General features: G+C 41.5%; 1 protein-coding gene across 4 annotated transcripts in view; it reads left to right on the forward strand.

Moving 5' to 3' along the window:
• Positions 1-23,659, forward strand: part of mllt10 (MLLT10 histone lysine methyltransferase DOT1L cofactor) — a 76,582-nt gene that overhangs the window by 3,931 nt on the left and 48,992 nt on the right. Inside the window, exons 2-8 of one of the 4 annotated variants that reach the window (XM_014157127.2) lie at positions 7,386-7,548; positions 10,717-10,796; positions 11,894-11,948; positions 18,338-18,447; positions 18,536-18,639; positions 19,612-19,705; positions 22,428-22,517. In XM_014157127.2, coding sequence (XP_014012602.1) covers positions 7,386-7,548; positions 10,717-10,796; positions 11,894-11,948; positions 18,338-18,447; positions 18,536-18,639; positions 19,612-19,705; positions 22,428-22,517 — 696 coding nt within the window. Of the gene's footprint in view, positions 1-6,777; positions 7,549-10,716; positions 10,797-11,893; positions 11,949-18,337; positions 18,448-18,535; positions 18,640-19,611; positions 19,706-22,427; positions 22,518-23,659 lie in introns of those variants that run through there. The other 3 variants (XM_045702037.1, XM_045702035.1, XM_045702036.1) reach the window with 3 other exon arrangements.

A 23,659-nucleotide genomic window follows, 5' to 3' on the forward strand; every position in this document is an offset into this window, starting at 1 on the left:
TAATTGAATAATCCATAGACTCTAACCACTTCTGGGAAAATTGGAAAACACTAAACAAACAACAACACAAATAATTATCTATCCAAAATGGAGATGTATAGGTAAACCACTTCTCCAATCTTGTTGGCTCAATAACAAAGAACAAACAGCAAACACATATACATTATCAAATACAAATCTTAGAATGAACTATAAAAGACTACCAGAACCCACTGGATTCTCCAATTGCCTTGAATGAACTCCCGGACAAAATAAAAACCCTCCAACCCAAAAAGGCCTGTGGTGTTGATGGTATCCTCAATGAAATTATAAAATATACAGGCAACAAATTCCAATTGGCTATACTAAAACTCTTTAACATCATCCTTAGCTCTGGCATCTTCTCCAATATTTGGAACCAAGGACTGATCACCCCAATCCACAAAAGTGGAGACAAATTTGACCCCATAACTACCGTGGGATATGCGTCAACAGCAACCTTGGGAAAATCCTGTGTATTATCATTAACAGCAGGCTTGTGAAAATAATGTACTGAGCAAATATCAAATTGGCTTTTTACCAATTTATCGTATGCCAGACCACGTATTCACCCTGCACACCCTAATTGACAAACAAACCAAAAGAAAGGCAAAGTCTTGTCATGCTTTGTTGAGTTTAAAAAAAACTTAGACTCAATTTGGCATGAGGGTCTGCTTTACAAATGGATGGAAAATGGTGTTGAGGGAAAAACGAAGACATTATAAAATCCATGTACACAAACAACAAGTGTGCGGTTAAAATAGGCAAAAAACACACATTTCTTCCCATAGGGCCGTGGGGTGAGACAGGGATGCAGCTTAAGCCCCACCCTCTTCAAGATATATATCAATGAATTGGCGAGGGCACTAGAACAGTATGCACCATCCGGCCTCACCCTACTAGAATCTGAAGTCAAATGTCTACTGTTTGCTGATGATCTGGTGCTTCTGTCACCAACCAAGGAGGGCCTACAGCAGCACCTAGATATTCTGCACAGATTCGTCCAGACCTGGGCCCTGACTGTAAATCTCAGTAAGACCAAAATAATGGTGTTCCAAAAAAGGTCCAGCCGCCAGGACCACAAATGCAAATTACATCTAGACACCGTTGCCCTATAGCACACAAAAAAACTTGGCCTACACATCAGCATCATAGGTAACTTCCACAAAGCTGTGAACGATCTGAGAGACAGGGCAAGAAGGGCCTTTTATGCCATCAAAAGGAACATCAAATTCGACATACCAATTAGGATCTGGCTAAAAATACTTGAATCAGTTATAGAACCCAATGCCTTTATGGTTGTGAGGTCTGGGGTCTGCTCACCAACCAAGAATTCACAAAATGGGACAAACACCAAATTGAGACTCTGCATGCAGAATTCTACAAAAATATACTCCGTGTACAACGTAAAACACCAAATAATGCATTCAGAGCAGAATTAGGCCGATACCCGCTAATGATCAAAATCCAGAAAAGAGACGTTAAATTCTACAACTACCTAAAAGGAAGCGATCCCCCAAATCTTCCATAACAAAGCCATCACCTACAGAGAGGTGAACCTGGAGAAGAGTCCCCTAAGCAAGCTGGTCCTGGGGCTCTGTTCACAAACACAAACAGACCCCACAGAGCCCCAGGACAGCAACACAATTAGACCCAACCAAATCATGAGAAAACAAAAAGATAATTACTTGACACATTGGAAATAATTAATTTAAAAAAACAGAGCGAACTAGAATGCTATTTGGCCCTAAACAGAGAGTACACAGTGGAAGAAAACCTGACCACTGTGACTGACCCAAGCTTAAGGAAAGCTTTGACTATGTACAGACTCAGTGAGCATAGCCTTGCTATTGAGAAAGGCTGCCGTAGGCAGACCTGGCTCTCAAGAGAAGACAGGCTATGTGCACACTGCCCACAAAATGAGGTGGAAACGGAGCTGCACTTCCTAACCTCCTACCAAATGTATGACCATATTAGAGACACATATTTCCGTCAGATTACACAGATCCACAAAGAATTCGAAAACAAACCCGATTTTGATAAACTCCCATATCTACTGGGTGAAATACCACAGTGTGCCATCACTGCAGCAAGATTTGTGACCTGTTGCCACAAGAAAAGGGCAACCAGTGAAGAACAAACACCATTGTAAATACAACCCATATTAATGTTTATTTATTTTACCTTTTGTACTTTAACCATTTGCACATCGTTACAACACTGTATATATACATACTATTACATTTATAATGTCTTTATTCTTTTGGAACTTCTGTGAGTGTAATGTTTACTGTTCATTTTAATTGTTTATTTCACTTTTGTATATTATCTACTTCACTTGCTTTGGCAATGTTAACATCTGTTTCCCATTCCAATAAAGCCCCATGAATTGAATTGAATTGAATTGAGAGAGACAGAGAGAGAAAGAGAGAGAGGGAGATATATGGTCATCGCAATGCATATTGTAGTAAGCATTTCACTGTTAGTCTACACCTATTGTATAGGAAGCATGTGACAAATAACATTTGATTTGATATTGGTTTGATCACCAAGCAGAGGCTAACTAAAAGCTGGCTAACATGTGCCTTCCAGGAGTATCAACATGCCATATATCTCAGACTACACAGGGCTGTGAAGACTCTCTGGCCCAGCTCGCTAATTACTCATTACATACCGTGTAATTATACGTTTGGCTTATTGTTAGAACCAACAGACAAATGACTGAATGAGGCACTGAAGCCATGCCATGCGTCAGCTCATCCTCAGGTCCGTGCGCTATAGAACTAGAACTTTGAGTTGGTATGTCTGTGTGTGTGTGTGTGTGTGTGTGTGTGTGTGTGTGTGTGTGTGTGCGCGCGCGTGCGTGTGTCGTTGAATAATTATTGTGTTGTTTAATTATAAAAAAACGAGTGCAGACAGTATAAAACCATTTTGATAAATCATATATTTGTCAACAATCTACTCATAATGAACAACAGCCACCTATGGAGGCGAGGCGGACAATAATGCAAACAATAGATCAAAAGAGAAGGTACTCGAGTAAAAAAGAAAATTATGCATTTATAAAAAGCTTTGTTATTAGTTGACCATACGTTTTCCACTTATCTCTGTCAGGAAAGCCATACGCCACAGCTTCATATGATGTTAGATATTGCAGCCTAACAATCGATACACATAAATAAGATCCAATTTATTTAGTGGCCTTTTTTTGTTAACGAACAAGGTTGTGTGTGTGTGTGTGTGTGTGTGTGTGTGTGTGTGTGTGTGTGTGTGTGTGTGTGTGTGTGTGTGAGGGAAGGAAGAGTTTATCATTACCCCTCCATCCATGATCTGAACATCAATTATTAACGGTGTTGATCGAGCGTCAATGTTCATCATACACAACAAGGCCGATTTGGCTGTCTGAATTCGGTTTGATGAAGGCTGGTCTTAACCAATCTTTTACACCTATAGTTTCTCACCCCCCAACCTGGTTTACCCTCCACGTTATCTGGTTCAGTCTCCCATAGACCCGATGTCCCATTCACAGTTTTGTTCTAGTTCTGAACTAGAGAGGATTTCCGACATGAACAGTCAAGTGTGAAAGATTTAAAATGTTGCCTGCATGGGAAATAATTGTAAGACATTTAACATACGACAGAAGGTAAAATAAATAGGCTAATTATTTGGTCGAAATTTAGACCAAAATGTATTTATTTATGTTGGTTGTTATATATTTTATATTAATTTTCATAATTATGCAGGTAGCCTATGCGATGTATTTTATTTTTTAGAGTTCAGAGATTACACAATTTGTTTTGAAAACCTGTTCCTTCCTATTCCACCATCATGGCTTCTATATATAGGTCTTTACTCTGCAGTTTTCCCACTTAATCCCCACGGCCCTTAGGCCTCCAGGCTGCATGCAAGACAACCCCCATCACCATGAGTGTCGTATGGAACAGGACAGTCATGCAGTGTCATGTTGGTTTAATGTAGCCTATGGTCTCTGCCCGTGTTAATAAGCAGTCTCTCGACTGAACAGGGGACTGACTGCCAGATACCGTTGGCCATCATTTGTCTGAAGTAGTAGCCAACAAAGTGGAAGGGGCTGAGGAAGCCATATTTAATACAATAATTCATAGATGGTAGATGGTGTTTTCAAATATCTTTAGTGGGATGGTATGCACATTCATAAAAACACCCAGCTGCTGGACTAGAGGGTAAATTGAGGAAGACCCAGTTTGGCTTCGAAACGCTGCCCAACCGATTAAAATAAACGTTGAAAGTTGCCTACCAGACATATTTATTATTTACTCATTTCACAATTTCATTCACACAACATTGAACATTTCTTAGTCTTTTAACCATTTGCCCAATCATTGAGCATAGGCCTATAGACGTAGCCAACAGTTAATGGAACGTGACAAGCGATTCAAAAGGGTTGTGTAAAGACAAAGACAATACATATATAATGATATGGTTTACTAAATTCGGTTAAAAAACATATAGGCCAAGTGTAAAAAAAGAGAAGAACATTCTTTTTTTAATGCATTGTTTTGGAAATGTCAATGGGGTAAATTCGTTTTTAGTTTTTCTCATTTGAAAAGGGTTGCATTTCACAGGGGCAGAAGTTTGGAGTCAGCAGAACTGTTTCTGCTATGTTACCGAGACCCTGACAAATACAATACAACATAAATAATATTCTAAACATGTGCAAAACTTTACCTTGAAATATATAACATCTGAGAGCAAATCCAAGATATCAACCACAATAGTTTTTCAGCCTTTGGATGAATTTGGATCCGAGTCATGAGAAGCATGGCACTGCATGACAGAAAACATGTTTGGGAAAGTTGGTCAGATGTAGAAATGTCTGTCTTTCACAGTTACAGTGTACTACATCAGTGGAGATACAAATCTGTCAGGTCAGAGTGAAACATGAAGCTCACCCCCATGTCTCAAGCACTAATCACAACAAACAATAACAAGTCACATGAGGTTTTACATGGTAAAATGGGATGTTGATACAAGAAGACATTACAGTTCAGTAGGCTATTTTATCAAATACATTTTAAAATAGTTGTAAAAAATTATTGCCTACTTCCAAGTTTGGAATGTATAATATTGAGGATATTCACGGTTTAATTAAATATAGGCTACTGAAGTTCTTGAACTGTAAATAGGCTCATGACCAAAAGTAACTGCGATGTTGTGCCATGTATTAGCCGATATGCCTAAGAGATTACAAATCTTAATTTAATGTGTGCATGCAAGGTTAGCCTACTATTTTGTGCAAAATAACATATAGGCCAATAACAAACATAGACCCAATAACAGAATAGGCATATGTTTGTTATAGGCCTATATGTTATATGTATTGGCTATATTATAGTTTTCTACAAAACAACATATATTTGACACTGACCCCCGTGTCAGCAGTGTGCGTCGTTAAAATTAAGCCAATAGATAACCTCGCTATATAGTTTCCATTAGTAAACCTGTTATAGAGGCACTGAATTGTAATAGGAAGCAGCGCAGAAGTAATTTCCTCTCGCCAATGCATGAACCCTCTTCTCTCTGAGCACGAAGAGAGCACATGTACGGGAAGACTTAGACCTAATCAAGTGCAAGTTGTAAAAATAATTTGCTATTTCAGTGTTTCAGTAGCCTCCAACCCTCCGACAGCTGCCCCCCTCGCCTTCCTTTGTTCTCGCCAACTCTAATAGGTTTTCCCCTGCCACACACAATTCACTTTTTTTCCTTTTTCTCCCCTCTTCCCCTTTTCCCCGTTTTGTGCGGAGCCCAGTGTGGACTGGAGCATTTGAGCAATTTGAAATTAAAGCCAACAATAGGAGCCCACTCCCGGGGACCTCTCGCTCTCCATATTACACGGAAGACGCTCGTGTGCTCTCCCGCATTATTGGCAAGTCATTACGTTTCTCTGGAAACCAAACCGGGAGGGAGCGGGAGACTTCTGAGGGCTCGCGAACGGTGATGCAAGCAGAATACATCCATGCACAGTGCAGTTACTCTGATTGATTCAACCAAGATTATGTCATTACAACGTTTAAAACAAAAGTGTAATGCAATTTTGTTTAAAAAGTGTGCTTTTGCATTTCATATGTGTAAAGTGGAAGTAATTCATTGAGTTGAACAATTAATAAAAAATAAATAAAAATATTTGACATGCCCAGTTCTGTTAAAACAGTTAATAGATTATTTGGGATTTATTTTTGCTCATAATTTGACTATTGAGTCTTCCAAGAGTTAAAGACAAAAATACACATGTAAACATATTATTTCAGCTCCATTCATGGTTTATGTAGGCCTTCCATGTTTTTCTCTAATTTAAGAATCAAGCAGTAATGTTTGAGAGCAGATTTGACTGTATACAATTACCCCACTCATTCGAACCCCAGAGTAATTCCACATACATTTCTCCCTCACTGTGCCTACTCCTTAATCCATTTTGCAACACACACACACACACACACACACACACACACACACACACACACACACACACACACACACGATGATATATAGGCCTAATTGGAAAGGCAATGACAGTGACACAAACAAACACTTATATGTTTTATTCAGGCATAATGTAAAGGCAGTGGGCAGACTGTCAGATGTGTATAGGCTAATAGTGTTTGCAGCCAACAAAAAACCTGGACCATGCATGCATCATGCAATTCACCATGAAACGTTCATATGCAAATAGAAGTTGACCTACAGTGTCTTAGTGCTCAATGAATTACATTATATTCTTTATGAGCAAAAGTATGTCTAGGTTTTCTAAACATGGTTTAAACTATCGGCCTTAGCTACATCTTTATGCTATTTACAAAATCTTCAATGACAACAATAGCCTTCAAACAATGGAAAAATCGTCATACGTGTTTTTGTTATGATAAGGTATGCATAATACATATTTTTAAATACCTCATGTTGGTATTTGGTGGATACAATGCTGCCAATCGCAATTCACCATTTGTAAAAAACCACGCATGGCAGTAGCTAGTGTTACAAAAGTTTCCAAAGCAAACACATTCGTTTTAAAAGGCCATGTGGAGTCAAAATGGCGCCACGCAAACTGGCAACACTCTTTGAGCCAATCACATCCATCCTTTCTGCGCTGTCACTGGCCATTCGTGATTACGCACTTCCACTTCCCGACCGGCAGCTTCTTCTCGCTCGCGCGGTGTGTAAGCCTTCGCTGAAGTGGAAAAAATACGCTGTCGAAACGGATTGTAAACACGACTAAAACATGACATTTCGGCCAAGTGAGACCAAAAGCGTTGTCACAGTGGGTAGATGAGGATCTTCTGCAAAGGTTTAGGCTCATCTTTGTTGTCTTCGCATGTTCACTTTCTCCGTAGATGGTCTCCGGCGAGCTGTGCCTGGCAGCGGACAACGACTTTTTGGCAAATAATATGAAGGAGATGATTGGAGGTTGCTGCGTGTGCTCAGACGAGAGAGGCTGGGCAGAAAACCCTCTCGTCTACTGTGACGGTCACGGCTGCAATGTTGCAGTCCATCAAGGTAAACACCGAATAAATTCAAATGCATGTGACATTAAATTTGCTTGACTAACATCCGATAACTAACGTTAGCGAGCGAGCTAACTAGCTAGCAACTGGCTAAGGCTAGCTATCGCGGTTGATCGTCTGCTATGAAGCTGGCTAGCTATCAACGTTAGCTGGGGTGTATTCATTACGTTGATTCTGTTGCAAAAAAATCTCAAAAATGGAAGCAAACGAAACGAAACGGGGAGTGATCTACCTGCGTTTGTCCAGTAGGAATGTTCGTTTTCTATGTTTGCTTCCGTTTGGTTTTTAAATGGTGAACGGTTTCCATAATGAATACTCCCCTTCTCTAGCTAGTTTTGCTATTAGCTAACTAGCGAACTATTCAGCTAGCCAACAGCCAAGGTTATATTGTTAGTTAGCTAACGTTAGTTCTATTCAATCGACAGTTGTGCGCGCGTATAGTGTGGTAATGTTTATCATTGGGTAAGATAAAGTAGCTAACATGTTATTTAATTTCTACGAGTTGTATAGCCAAGAAAACATTACAGCCTATCTTGACAACTACAGACATTTGTTACTTTAGCCAACCATACCTACGCTACCTAGCTAGCCTGCCTGTCTAGTAGGTATGGAGTTGGCTAAAGTAACTAACATTTCTGCAGTTGTCAACGTCGTTTGTAATGTTATCCTGGCTATACAATTTGTAGAATTTAGCAAACATGTTGGCTACAAGGTCTTACCCAATGATACACATTACCACACTATATCCGTGATGATAGCCAACTACTAAATCATATTTGCCCAATATGTTGCGAGATACGTTTTGTAAACAATAGTGCCACGCGGTTAGGGAACTAGCTAAGTTGTTATACAGAAGGAACCAGGCTGTGTAGCTAGCTTAAGATTGTCTGCAACACATTAAACCCAAACAAAACAGATGTTTTCACAGATCCAAACAACAATGTCACTCAGATTCTGTTGACAAAGTCACAATCAGAGCTAGGCTGACTGACTCTGGTATCCAGTCAGTACTGGTGATTTTGGCTTTGTGAGAGAAACTCGGGATCATTGTCATGTTTCTTAGTTGTCATAATTCTGGTGGATTGAATATCTGGCCTCATACCCAAACAACTAAACACACCTATTTGTACATGCTTTAGACCCTTGTTATTAAATACACACCCACCCATTCGTTTTCTAATGTCAATTAATTGGGTCAAAATTATTTACATTTTTAATTTAACCTTTATTTAACTAGGCAAGTCAGTTAAGAACAAATTCTTATTTACAATGACAGCCAAACCTGGACGATGCTAGGCCAATTGTGCGCCGCCCTATGGATCTCCCAATCACGGCCGGATGTGATACAGCCTGGATTAGAACCATGGACTGTAGTGACGCCTCTTGCAATGAAATACAGTGCATTACACCGCTGTGCCTCTCGGGAGTCTAAATGTAATCTGTAGCTAACCAACACATTGTGACACTGTTGTACCAATCACTGACCCCTCTGTCCACAACAATAGACAACATTACCCTTTTTATTATCAGTGGATTATTTCTGTTGATTAGAGGTGTCCCCGACCAAAAAAATCTTGGTCGACCTGAGAGTGGTCGAAAGAACAGGACCAATCGATTGGTTGAAATGTTTTAACTTATATTTCCATATATAGACACACACCCTATGTGTTTGAATAAAATAAACTACATATGCACTGAGCTTGTCAGATGCTTTAAGCACATTGTTTGATTAAATAATTAAGACACACGTGACTCGAGAATGAGCCCGATGGTTACACTGTATTAAAAAAATAATAATAATACTGCGAGTGCCTGTGTGACTAGCACACGTTGTCTCGCTCTACTCCCTACTGCTGCAAAAATGCACCAGTGCACAGCAAGTGTTTATTGCTCTGTCCGTGCTGAAGCTGCAACACCATTTCAGCCATTTAGTTTCTTACTTGTTTCTGACTGAACAGTTCTGTTACTAAGGCCCTAATTTGTTTAGGAAAAACATTCCCTATTCCCTCAACCCTTGCTCTCTTTATGTGAAACATGTAAGTATAGCATGCATCTGACCAATAGGGCCTGACTTATAGCCTATCATAATCACATCAATAAATTGGTTATAACAAACTCCGAACACAGTAACACGTGACAGTAAAATGGATGCGGGGGATGTGAAAAAGAAACTCGAACTGGGCAGATGTTTACTGGTTGCTCAGGAGGGAAAGGGGAAGTCAGATTTGTGGAAGACATTTGCCTTAGTTGTGGAAACTACTGGAGATCAAGAAAAAGGAAGTTATAGAAGCAAGCGTTGTGTGAGTATTATGTGTGCCAAACAGTTGCTGTTAGATTACAATATTATAACTTTTTCTGACCATTTGGAACAGTGTAAACAACACTAAATAAGTGTACCAGAGAGTCTGATCTAACAACAACAAAAAAAATATATAAAGCCTTTATTAAAGCAGACTAAAAATAGTTGCATGCATCCATTCATTTGCGGGGTATTGCTTAGTGTAATTATTCAATGCTCTCTTTGTTATTTAATTTTAAAACTAAAATGCAAGTAATACAAGGCTACTAATGATAACAACATTACTTATTATTATAACGATGATCATCATAATAAGAAGGAGATCAAGAAAAAGAAGGATATAGGAGCAAGAGCTGCGTGCATATTATGTGACAAACAGGTGCTTTTACTTTACAGTATCATTTTTCTGCCTGTTTGGAACAGTGTAAACAACACTAAATCAATTATGGGTGGTCACAAGCCATCAAACAAAGCGGAGCTGCTTGAATTTTTGCGCCAGGAGTGGCATAAAGTCACCCAACATCAATGTGAAAGACTGGTGGAAAGCACGCAAAGACACATGAAATCTGTGATTGAAAATCAGGGTTATTCCACCAAATATTGATTTCTTAAACTCTTCCTAAGTTAAAACATTAGTATTGTGTTTAAAAATGAATATGAACTTTTTTTGTTGCATTATTCGAGGTCTGACAACACTGCATCTTTTTTGTTATTTTGACCAGTTGTCATTTTCTGCAAATAAATGCTCTAAATGACAATATTTGGTTAAAAAAAATCGCGTACATTTTATTTTGCTCATATTTTGCAGCCCTAGTGTGAGATAGGAGGTTATTGTGGTTAATAACTGTGTTCTCTCTGCAGCGTGCTATGGCATCGTGCAGGTGCCTACTGGACCCTGGTTCTGCAGGAAGTGTGAATCTCAGGAGAGAGCAGCCAGAGTGGTGAGTCTGATCAATAGAATATCAACAATGCATTCTCAGCACTGTATTTTATGGTAGAGCTTCCACTATTATTAAGCTGGTACTTTAAAGGAAATTATGTGGTATAAATAGTTACTCTCTGGCACTTACTTCAAAGAATTCAACACAATTGGCAACTACCTGGTAGAGCTGGGACAGTAAACCAGAAACGATTGTTACCGACCATACTGATCACTTATCGCAGGCATTTTGCATTACAGTAAGTAGCCTATACTAGAGATATGAGGTTTGAAATGAAATATGTTAGCTCATATGGGTATTTGTTATTGGGACAATTGATGGCTGCAACTGTTAGTAGTAGTTTAAAGGATAAAAAAAGAAAGAAATAGGTGCCCATTATGAACTTAGACTTATTATGAACTTAAACTTATGCTATTTGTTATCACATTAATTCAGGCAATTTATGGTGATATGGATGTTTGTCCATATCGCCCAGCCCTATACCTGGCAGTAAAGACTACCATGTGGTGCTTGTATTAACCAATCCAAAAAAAACAAGTAGAACATTGTTTAATATTACAGTGACAGTCGGTCATGTCCGTGGAAGCAACAGACATGCCTAAGAAACACCCCAGAGTATTTGTCATAGGAAAAAAACGAAACCTTTGTCTGTCCTTTCCTCATCCTGGCTGTAGAAATGGTTAAACAGTGGTGTCATTATGATATTGTGTGGATGAAAATTGGCAGGGATGTTGAGGGTTGGCATGCATCCTGTGGGAGGGTTGGAGTAGCGGGCGTGAAATTGGCACGACTGGAGAGATAAAAACACACGCTCACGGACACAGACACACAGGAAAGGGAAGCAGTCTTGGGCAGCAGTATGTTTGTACTGTAGGAAAAGCTGAGGCTTGAAGCCAACTAGGCCCTCCCTTCCTATGCTATGGGGTGGAACCCACTTACACTTATTTGATATGTGTTGGATCACTGATTACCCAAAAGTGTGTGTTTAGAAAGAGATTAGGGTACATGCTTGCGAGTGTATCTATAGTATATATCTGCATGATAAAGAGTTTTGCTAATTGCCCATGTCTCCCTCCCTCCTGTTTCTCTCTCTGCAGAGGTGTGAGCTTTGCCCCCACAAAGACGGAGCCCTCAAGAGGACCGATAACGGAGGTAAGAATTACCTATGTCTGGGATAGGTGTGTTGTGAGTAGGGATGTGACAAATGGGAAAATGTTCTTAACGTTTAAATGGCCATTTTTATTGGTATTACGTTCGAAAAAGTAATACAATTCCATGTCAATTCACAAAGCAGCTGCGGTGCTGCCAGCGATGGTTTGGTTCTCACTGTGGGTCCATTTCAGATGGTTAAAGGTGCCTCACAGGATTTTTATTTTAAATTTTTGCATTGTAATTTCAGAAAATGTCAATATATGTGTAGTAATAGTGGAATGATAGTCTTTCACAGTATTGCTTACCTGCAAGTGTTGTGATTGGCTGTGATATTCGCCTATTGATTTCTCCCGCCGGACTGGCATCTGACTTTGTGGCTATGCTATCTAGTGGAAATCGGGTCAAGCGGGCAATGTAGAAATCGTTCTGTCATTTCCTGGTTGCTGCACTGTTTGCTCAATTTCAGTTTATTTGAGAAAACATGCACTGAATATTGTAGGCTATCATTAACCATCTGTAAGGGACACACAGTGAGACCCAAACCATCGCTGGCAGCAACACAGCTTTTTGAAGCTGGTGGACCAAAACTGAAAGTAAAAGGCGAGTGCGAGTCTCCGCCATGTTCAATTCTCTGCCATTAGCACAGTTAAAAATGCAATGGAACCCTTTTAACTTGTATTTTGTATTCGGTATGTGGGAATTTAACTGCAAAATGTATTTTTATGTCCACTACGTTATCACACACATATGTTTATTCGCAACAAGTAAATTTGATGGAAACATCTCTGGTGGAAAAATGCGCATATTGTTTTTATGCAGATTTGAGAATATTTGCATGAAAATCTGTCGCAATTGGATGGAAACCTATCTAGTGATGTTCTTTTTCCCCTCAGTTGGGTTTAGTGCCTGGTCTTGTCCACTCTGTTCTAATGAGTCCTGCGTGGCTTGTGGACATTGTAGAGGGAACAGACATACGTGTTCCTGAGACTCTTATCTCTCAGTGATGGGGTCATAATATTTTGTAGCTTAAACCGTTCAAAAGATAGAGACACATTTGTGGGAAGAAAACAGAAACTTCTGTTTATTACAACCATATCGAGTGGCCACGGGAGGTTACTGACGTAATCCTGGTTCTATGAACCAAGCCCCTAGTTTGGGAAACGCTGATATGGAGCCTCCTTGATCTGAGTAATCCCATCAACTATTGACACACAGGCTGTTGGCCTCTAACAAGGTTCTGTGGTTAGCCAATGCTTATTTTGTCTCATTAATGGGATGTGTGCTGCCTGTTGTGTGTGTTTTATGAGGGGGCGAGCCAGGCTTGGGTAAATAGGTCTGAGAGGAGGCTCCTCTCAGGGTTCACCAAAAGGTCACAGCAAAGACTGAACATGGATGGAATGTACACTATAAATACAAAAGTATGTGGACACCCCTTCAAATTAGTTTATTCGGCTATTTCAGCCACACCTGTTGCTGACAGGTGTATAAAATCGAGCACAGCCATGCAATTTCCAATTTCCATAGACAAACAATAGGCGCTAGAATGACCTTACTGAAGAGCTCTGTTACTTTCAATGTGACACCATCATAGGATGCCACCTTTCCAACAAGTCAGCAAGGCAAATTTCTGCCCTGCTAAAGCTACCCTTGTCAACTGTAAGTGCTGTTATTGTGAAATGGAAATGTCTAGGAGCAACAACGGCTCAGTCTCGAAGTGGTAGGCCACACAAGCTCACAGAAGGGAAAGGGGGATACCTAGTCAGTTGTACAACTGAATGCCTTCAACTGAAATGTGTCTTCCGCATTTAACCCAACCCCTCTGAATCAGAGAGGTGCGGGGGCTGCCTTAATAGACATCCACGTCTTCGGCGCCCAGGGAGAACGGGACCACCGCGTGGCAGAACCGCATAGCATGTAAAAATCGTCTGTCCTCTGTTGCAACACTCACTACAGAGTTCAAAACTACCTTTGGAAGCAACGTCAGTACAAGAACTGTTTGTCGGGAGCTTCATGAAATGTACACCATCTGGAAGTCCGATGGATGAATCTGGGTTCGGCGGATGCCAGGAGAACGCTACCTGCTTCAATGCGTAGTGCCAACTAAAGTTTGGTGTAGGAGGAATAATGGTCTGGGGCTGTTTTTCATGGTTCGGGCTAGGCCCCTTAGTTCCAGTGAAGGGAAATCTTAATGCTACAGCATACAATGACATTCTACACAATTCTGTGCTTCCAACTTTGTGGCAACAGTTTGGGGGAAGGCCCTTTCCTGTTTCAGCATGACAATGCCCCATGTGCACAAAGCCAGGTCATACAGAAATGGTTTGTCAAGATCGGTGTGGAGGAACTTGACTGGCCTGAGCTCAACCCCATCGAACACCTTTGGGATGAATTGGAACGCTGACTGCGAGCCAGGCCTAACCGCCCAACATCAGTGCCCGACCTCACTATTGCTGTTGTGGCTGAAAGGAACCAAGTCCCCACAGCAATGTTCCAACATCTAGTGGAAAGCCTTGCCAGAGAAGTGGAGGTTGTTATAGCAGCAAAGGGGAGACCAACGCCATATGAATGCCCATGATTTTGGAATGAGATGTTCGACGAGCAGGTGTCCACATTATTCCATGCAAAACACATTTAGCTCTATCATCTATACAGCAAGTAACTGCTTTACAAGGTCAGTAAACATCAATAATCATGTCATTTCAGATACGTGAATGTACCTGTGAATTTGGCATGTAGCTAGCTAGGCAAACACTATCAATTAGCTTGCTTCATCAGAGATTAGGCTTTTAGAAAGACCTTGACATTAGCAAGTCCTTGTCCTGGTAAAGTTGTCAGTCATACTACTGTCTTCACCACTATAGATCAAATCAAATTGTATTTGTCACATGCGCCGAATACAACAGGTGTAGATTTTACCATGAAATGCTTACTTACAAGCCCATAACCAACAATGCGGTTTTAAGACAATAGAGTTAAGAAAATATTTACTAAATAAAAAATGTAATATGGAAAATGGATTCCCAAGTGTCGCAGTGGTCTAAGGCACTGCATCTCAGTGTTAGAGGTGTCACTACAGACCCTGGTTCGATTCCGGGCTGTATCACAACCGGACGTGATTGGGAGTCCCATAGGGCGGTGCACAATTGGCCCAGGGTCGTCCGGATTTGGCCGGTATAGGCAGTCATTGTAAATAAGAATTTGTTCATAACTGACTAGGCTAGTTAAATAAAGGTAAAACAAATATATAAAAGTAACACAAAATAACAATCATGAGGCTATATACAGAGGGTACCTATACCAAGTCAAGCATTATTTGGATATTGTTATCTAGTTGTTCCCCTGAAAGTTAGCTTGTTAACTAGCCATATTAACTTGATCTGTTATTGCCTAGCTAGCCAGCCAATTTGACGTGGTCCATCAACCAGTGTAGCCTATATCATGTCTGTCAGCAGTAATTAAACAATGTTGAAAAGGGGATCGTGTTAGCTGACTTCGCTAGGTAGGCCTACATTGGTTGGAGAAAAAAAAAAACCAGGTCTGCTCACTATATGTTTAGCCAACTGTACAATGTTTCTACCTGTAGTTTGCAAAGTAACAAGTAGCTTGTGTGCATCCATGCTTTTTTATTTCACCTTTATTTAACTAGGTAAGTCAGTTAAGAACAAATTCTTATTTCCAATAACGGCCTAGGTTAACTGCCTTGTTCAGGGGCAGAACGACAGATATGTACCTTGTCAACTCGGGGATTCGATCTTGCAACCTTTCAGTTACTAGTCCAACGCTCTAACCACTAGGCTATGCTGCCGCCCAACTGGTCATCCCCAAAGCCAACACCTGCTTTGGCCACCTTTCCTTCCAGTTCTCTGCTGCCAATGACTGGAACGAATTGCAAAAATCAATGAAGTTGGAGACTTATATCTCCCTCACTAACTTCAAGCATCGGCTGTCAGAGCAGCTGCAGCTGTATACAGCCTATTTGTAAATAGCCCATCCAACCACCTACCTACCTCATCCCCATATTTGCTTATTTATGTTTTTTCTGCTCTTTTGTACACCAGTATTTCTACTTGCACATCTCTATCTACACATCTATCACTCCAGTGTCAATTGCTAAATTATAATTACTTTGCCACTATGGCCTATTTATTGCCTTACCTCCTTACTTCATTTGCACACACTGTATACAGATTTTCTATTGTGTTATTGACTGTACATTTGTTTATCCCATGTGTAACTCTGTGTTGTTGATTTTGTCGCACTGCTTTGCTTTATCTTGGCCAGGTCGCAGTTGTAAATGAGAACTTGTTCTCAACTGGCCTACCTGGTTAAATAAAGGTAAAATAGAAAAATAAAACCTGCTGGATCGTGTGCTACGGGTGTGTGTTGTTATCGTGACCAGTGAGCTGAGATAAGGCGGAGCTTTACCTAGCCGGTGGGTTTGGCGACGAATATGTAGCGAGGACCAGCCAACGAGAGCATACAGGTCGCAATAGTATATGGGTATTTTGTGTCAAAACGGATGGCACTGTGATAGACTGCATCCAATTTGCTGAGTAGAGTGTTGGAAGCTATTTTGTAAATGACATCGCTGAAGTCAAGGATCGGCAGGATAGTCAGTTTTACGAGGGTATGTTTGGCAGCATGAGTGAAGGAGGCTTTGTTGTGAAATAGGAAGCCAATTCTAGATTTCATTTTGGATTGGAGATGCTTAATGAGTCTGGAAGGAGAGTTTACAGTCTAGCCAGACACCTAGGTATTTATAGTTGTCCACATATTCTAAGTCAGAACCGTCCAGAGTAGTGATGCTAGTCGGGCGGGCGGGTGCGGGCAGAGATCGGTTGAAGAGCATGCATTTAGTTTTACTAGCATTTAAGAGCAGTTGGAGGCCACGGAAGGAGTGTTGTATGGCATTGAAGCTCGTTTGCAGGTTTGTTAACACAGTGTCAAAAGAAGGGCCAGATGTATACAGAATGGTGTCGTCTGTGTAGAGCTGGATCAAAGAATCACCCGCAGCAAGAGCAACATCATTGATATATACAGAGAAAAGAGTCGGCCCGAGAATTGAACCCTGTGGCACACCCATAGAGACTGCCAGAGGTCTGGACAACAGGCCCCCCGATTTGACACACTGAACTCTGTCTGAGAAGTAGTTAGTGAACCAGGTGAGGCAATCATTCAAGAAACTAAGGCTGTTGTCTGCCGATAAGAATACGGTGATTGACAGAGTCGAAAGCCTTGGCCAGGTCGATGAATACGGCTGCACAGTACTGTTTTTTTATTGATGGTGGTTATGATATAATTTAGGGCCTTGAGCGTGACTGAGGTGCACCTGTGACCAGCTCGGAAACCAGATTGTATAGCGGAGAAGGTACGGTGGGATTCGAGATGGTCGGTGATCTGTTTGTTCACTTAGCTTTCGAAGACTTTAGAAAGGCAGGGCAGGATGGATAAAGGTCTGTAACAGTTTGGGTCTTGAGTGTTTCCCCCTTTGAAGATGGGGATGACCGCGGCCGCTTTCCAATCTTTAGGAATCTCAGACGATACGAAAGAGAGGTTGAACAGGCTAGTAATAGGGGTTGCGACAATGGCGGTGGATAATTTTAGGAAGAGAGGGTCCAGATTGTCTAGCCCAGCTGATTTGTATGGATCCAGATTCTGCAGCTCTTTCAGGACTTCAGCTGTCTGGGTTTGGGTGAAGGAGAAGCAGGGGGGGCTTGTGCCAGTTACTGCGGGGGATGCAGAGCTGTTGGCCAGGGTTGGGGTAGCCAGGTGGAAAGCGTGGCCAGCCGTAGAGAAATGCTTATTGAAATTCTCGCTTATCGTGGATTTATCGGCGGTGACAGTGTTTCCTAGCCTCAGTGCAGTGGGCAGCTGAGAAGAGGTGGTCTTTTTCTCCATGGACTTTACAGTGTCCCAAAACTTTTTGGAATTAGTGCTGCAGGATGCAAATTTCTGTTTGTGTGTATTGAGACTGTATGGTTTTATGGCCCTGTTTTATAGTCCTCTGCCAGATTCTTGGAGGGACTTCAAAACAACATCCCCTTTTACACCCTCTTCCTCCTCCCCCTCTTCTCATCCCCCGTGTGTCCCCCCGGCTAGGTCAAAGGCAGGGCAGGGGTTCAACTGTAAGTTGAATCTTATTGTTGTTCCTGGAAAAGAGAGAGAACAGAGGGAGGGAGATACTATTCACCACCATCTGACTTGTCATTCAACTGGCCCACTGCCCATTCCTGCTCTAGTTCGTCAGCTTCCTTTCCCACTAACACGATTGAAATGGAAAGGGATTTTGTTTGTTTCTACCCTCCTTGTGCAGGTTGGGTCCAAGTGGTGTGTGTTTGAATAGGTAATAGTGTGTGTGTGCTGATGTTTGTTCTCTGTGTGTTTTATAGGTTGGGCCCATGTGGTGTGTGCCCTCTACATCCCAGAAGTGGAGTTTGCTAATGTCTCCACCATGGAACCCATCGTTCTGCAGTCTGTACCCCACGATCGCTACAACAAGGTACACACACTTCACCCTGTCTGTTTGTGTCCCTACATTTCTGTGTGTGACTGTTTTTTCCTCTGTGTGTGTGTGTGTGTGTGTGTAGAAGTGTTATATCTGTGAGGACCAGGGCAGAGAGAGTAAAGCTGCCACCGGAGCCTGCATGACCTGTAACAAACATGGCTGCCGACAAGCCTTCCATGTCACATGGTGAGCCAGAGCCACACTCAAATACCTACATCTTTATTAACGCATGTTTACATTGTTAGCTTCATTCAAATACCTACAATTTGTATGTAATATACACTGACTGTACAAAACATTACGAACACCTTCCTGATATTGAGTCCCCCCTTGCCCTTAGAACAGCCTCAATTCGTTGAGGCGTGGACTCTACAAGGTGTCCAAAGCGTTCTACAGGAATGCTGGCCCATGTTGACTCCAATGCTTCCTGTAAGTTGGCTGGATGTCCTTTGGGTGGTGGATCATTCTTGATACACACAGGAAACTGTTGAGCGTGAAAAACCCAGCAGCATTGCAGTTCTTGATACACTCGAACCGGTGCGCCTGGAACCTACTACCATACCCCGTTCCAAGGCACAATCTTTTGTCTTGCCCATTCACCTTCTGAATGGCACATATACTCAATCCATGTCTAAATTGTCTCAAGGCTTATAAATCCTTATTTCACCTGTCTCCACCCCTTCATCTAGTGGACAAGTTCCATCAATGAGGGATAATAGCTTTCACCTGGATTCACCTGCTCAGTCTGCCATAGAAAGAGCAGGACCTCCTAATTATTATTCTTTAACCTTTTATTTATCCAGATTAGTCTTATTGAGATAAAATCTATTTTTCAAGAGAGACTTGGTCCAACCAAGACAGCAGCGGAGGGGACAATGTTTTGAGACAAATATCAGACATACTGTAACAACTTACAGACATAGACACACCATAAAAGAAAACATTTTGACGTAGACACACCGACATTTCAATTGCAGAAACATACAGACGTCATGGATAAATCAATCATATGTACCACTACATCAAGTCCTAGTCACAATCACATTCCTCCTAATGTTTTGTACACTCAGTGTATATCATCTTTTGTCTCTTATGTCTTCTCCTTTCACTTTTCTCTCTATCCCCTTCTCTCTCTTGATACATATTCTCTCTCTTCAGTGCCCAGTTTGCTGGGTTGTTGTGTGAGGAGCAGGGGTCGGACGCAGACAACGTCAAGTACTGTGGCTACTGCAAGTACCACTACAGCAAACTGGTAAGATCTCTCTCTCTCTCTCTCTCTCTCTGTCTCTCTGTCTCTCTGTCTCACTTTTCTAACGTTCTTACTGTGCTGGGGGAAGAAGAGTGTTCTTACCTCAAAAACCTGGAATCTAGTTTTGCTTCCCAACCCTCTGTCTGTCAGAACAAAAACTGTAAGCTTTTTGAAGGCCTGCACTTCCCCTACACACACTGGCACTCCACGCCATGGACACACACACACACTGGCACTCCACGCCATGGACACACACACACTGGGGAATACCTTTCCTTTCTTAAATGACTTGACATTCTTCTCCTCTGCCAATTGCAACTGCTGAAATTGGAGCCATCCATTCGTCTCAACCTCCTCTAGCCCCTTTCTCTCTCCCTCCAACCATCAACCCATTCCCTTTCTCCTTTTTCACCCCTCTCCTCTCTTTCCCCCTCTCCAGCACTTCTCTCTCCCCTCCAGCCCACTGTCTCCCTCTCCCATCAACCCCCATCTAATCAGCATTGCCTCCCAGGCCTTTTGTCCCCTCCACCCCCTGCTCTCTGTGTGCTAAACCCATGCTGGGTTAGAATTTGGGGGCTAGGAGAGGGTGAGGGGTACTGGGGTTAGGGTTACAAGTGGGCAAAGAGATGCTTTCCAATTCACATAAGTACACACCATTCCACACAGACACCATATAAATGCTTTCACTTACATACACTTTCTCCCTCTCTCTTTACCTCTTTCACTCACTCAGAGCTCTTTGGAGCTAGAGCCCCTGCTGTGTTGCAGATTTTGTGCTCCACCCCTACCATCCGTCAGGGGGGAAATATACACACACTTTTCCCCCCCGGGTTATTAAACAACTAATTGACCGACGTCGGTTCAATTACTTGATTTCCATTCCGTTTTTTGGGGCGGGTGAATTCAACGCACAATTATGTATTGAGAAATCAAATTCACATGAGAAATGAAATCAAGAACTTTGTGGGATGCTGGGCTGAAGGGAGTTGTATTTTTCATTAGGCAAATATTCTACCTAGTTCAGAGGAGAAACATGGTAATTAACTACAATGACCATAATCCATTGCGCCTGTTCTTTCCCGGCTTGGACAGAGACGCATAGCCTACACACAGACTGCATGGGAGAGGAATAAACACAACGACAAGAGGGATAGAGGTAGTTCTGCTTGATTGATAGTTGTAGTAGTTGGTAATAAGCAGTCTTGAAAGTATGCCTTATGTACTTTAAAGAACTGGTAAAATGATTTTGTCAGACAGCTCTTCAGCTTACTTAGGCAGCTACTAGTTATAGCCAGCTAGCTACTTGCCTAGCTAAATTGGTCAAAGACCGTACCATAAGGGGACACAGAGATGACGTATGATGGTTGGTTGTCTGGCTGCTACTGCCTGAGCAGAGATGAGATGATGCATTTAAGGAATGAAAAATAATAGTCATCAAATAAAAGCTAAGTAGTATACACAACTGAAATATTTATTATTTCATTGTAATTTCCTCTTTTTCTATTGATGTCTACCCAATGTGGACCAGACAGAGACAATGGAATGTTTTCAATGTTTTGTCAATTGAATGTTGACCATTTTTTGCTTTGGAATTTCCATTGAAAAGCTCAAATCATTTTAATGTCATTATTTCATAATGCATTTAATATAAAAAAAACAACTACACTAAATCGAAAACCTCAATTTATTTTTTAATAACTGAACCGGAACCCGAACCATCCTCAAAAAGCAGTAATTGCTCAGCACACACACGCACTAAAATAAATGCTTGTAGTTCTATTGAACCTGTGGAATGGCTTTGTATGGTCTGATGTAATTAGGCTGGTACAGAATAGAGGAGATGAGAAACGCATGAGGACTAAAGGACAGACAAACCAATGTTATTAGAAGGGATTTCACAAGACGCCACATGGGTTGATGAGTGACATTTACAGGATTTGTCTTCTTGTTGGGACTAATGACATTTTGATGTTTTGAAATTAATACTCTTTGTGGTCAAAAATAATGTTGGCGTTTTTATTTGTTTTTTAAAAAACTTTTTTGGTACTTTTTACCCATTATTCTCCCCATTTTCGTGATCTCCAGTTGGTAGTTACAATCTTGTCCCATCGCTGCAACTCCTGTAAGGACTCGGGAGAGGCGAAGGTCGAGAGCCATGCGTCCCCCGAAACACGACCCCGCCAAGCCGCACTGCTTCTTGACACACTGCCCGCTTAACCCGGAAGCCAGCCACACCAATGTGTCAGAGGAAACGCCATACAGCTGGCGACCGAAGTCAGCGTGCATGCGCCCGGCCCCCACAAGGAGTCGCTAGAGAGCGATGGGACATGGACATCCCAGCCGGCCAAACCCTCCCCCAACCCAGAAAACACAGGGCCAATTGTGCGCCGCCTCATGGGTCTCCCGGTAGCGGCCGGCTGCGACACAGCCCGGGATCGGATCCGTATCTGTAGTGACTCCTCCAGCACTGCGATGCCGTGCTTTAGACAGCTGCGCCACTCGGGAGGCTCGATTCATGTTTTCTTACAGTAGACAAGATTGGGTCTAGCTCAACGTTTGTTTTCATTGAATAGATTGGTGGTAAATCTAGTTTATTAATTTGGTCTTTATTTAACTTAGGTCTTCTGTCCGTCTACTTTTGAGTATTTCTTTTTTTTTTTAGCTTTCATGTATTTATATAGCTTGGGTCTACTCTAGTAACGTGAAGTTCCTCTCTACCTTTTAGCGAAGGAGCAGGGCCCGAGGTAGTAGGGCTCAGAGCCTTAGTGACTCTTCCTCTCAGTGTTCGGATAAACTCCTTGACCACCAAGACAAGGTAAGGTGGCCCCAACATCTAGTATCTCTATTTCCTCGTGACTGTGACGGACACAGCAACCATACGCCCTCTCTGAACACACACACACACACACACACACACACACACACACACACACACACACACACACACACACACACACACACACACACACACACACACACACACACATTGTAGACAGAGGGAACTACACACAGCACAGAGACACAGCTAAGGATAGAAATGCTCTAGCTAATTTAGTTGGCTTTAGTTGGCTTGAGTGAGTTTATGTCTTAAGTCAGGGATGTCAAACATATTTAGGGGTTCACAGCGAAGCTAAAATACATTCTCATGAACACTAGGACCAAATGACACCAGTATGTAGGCCCATGGTACATGTCTTAACTTAGTTTGAGAAAAGCTAAGTGATTGGTCAAAAGATGGCAAAAAAATAGAAAAGTTGTGTCCATTTAAACCACTCCATAGTGGCCTATCAACTTGAAACTTGTCATAGCTATCATGGACGTCCTTAAAATGAACCACACGGAATTTAGTATTGATATCAAAAAAAGAAAACTATTAACAACTCACTGTTTGAATATGTAACACTATTGCTCAAAATTATCTGCAATCATCTTCTCATGAACCATACCTCAGACTCTACATCAGTCTAATGGTTTTGATTTTAAAAAATTGGTCACTCAAATATACCTAACAGATGCACGTTAGGACATATGCTAGCTAAAAATACTTGAAAGATATTCTTCTCATGGCGCAGCAGGTAGCCTAGTGGTTAAATTAAAAAATAAATAAGTCAGGTTGACTCCAGATTTGGTATATAGAAAAACTACCATGTAGTAACCAAAAAAGTGTTAAACAAATCAAAATATATTTTATTTTTGAGATTCTTCAAAGTAGCCACACCTTTGCCTTGATGACTGCTTTGTACACTCTTGGCCTTCTGTCAACCAGCTTCATGAGATAGTCACCTGGATTGCATTTCAATTAACAGGTATTCCTTGTTAAAAGTTAATTTGTGGAATTTCTTTCCTTAATGCATTTGAGCCAATCAGTTGTGTTGTGACAAGGTAGGGGTGGTATACAGAAGATGGCGCTATTTGGTAAAATACCAAATCCATATTATAGCAAGAACACCTCAAATA

Source organism: Salmo salar, chromosome ssa19, assembly GCF_905237065.1.
Source record: "Salmo salar chromosome ssa19, Ssal_v3.1, whole genome shotgun sequence".
Classification (NCBI taxonomy): domain Eukaryota; kingdom Metazoa; phylum Chordata; class Actinopteri; order Salmoniformes; family Salmonidae; genus Salmo; species Salmo salar.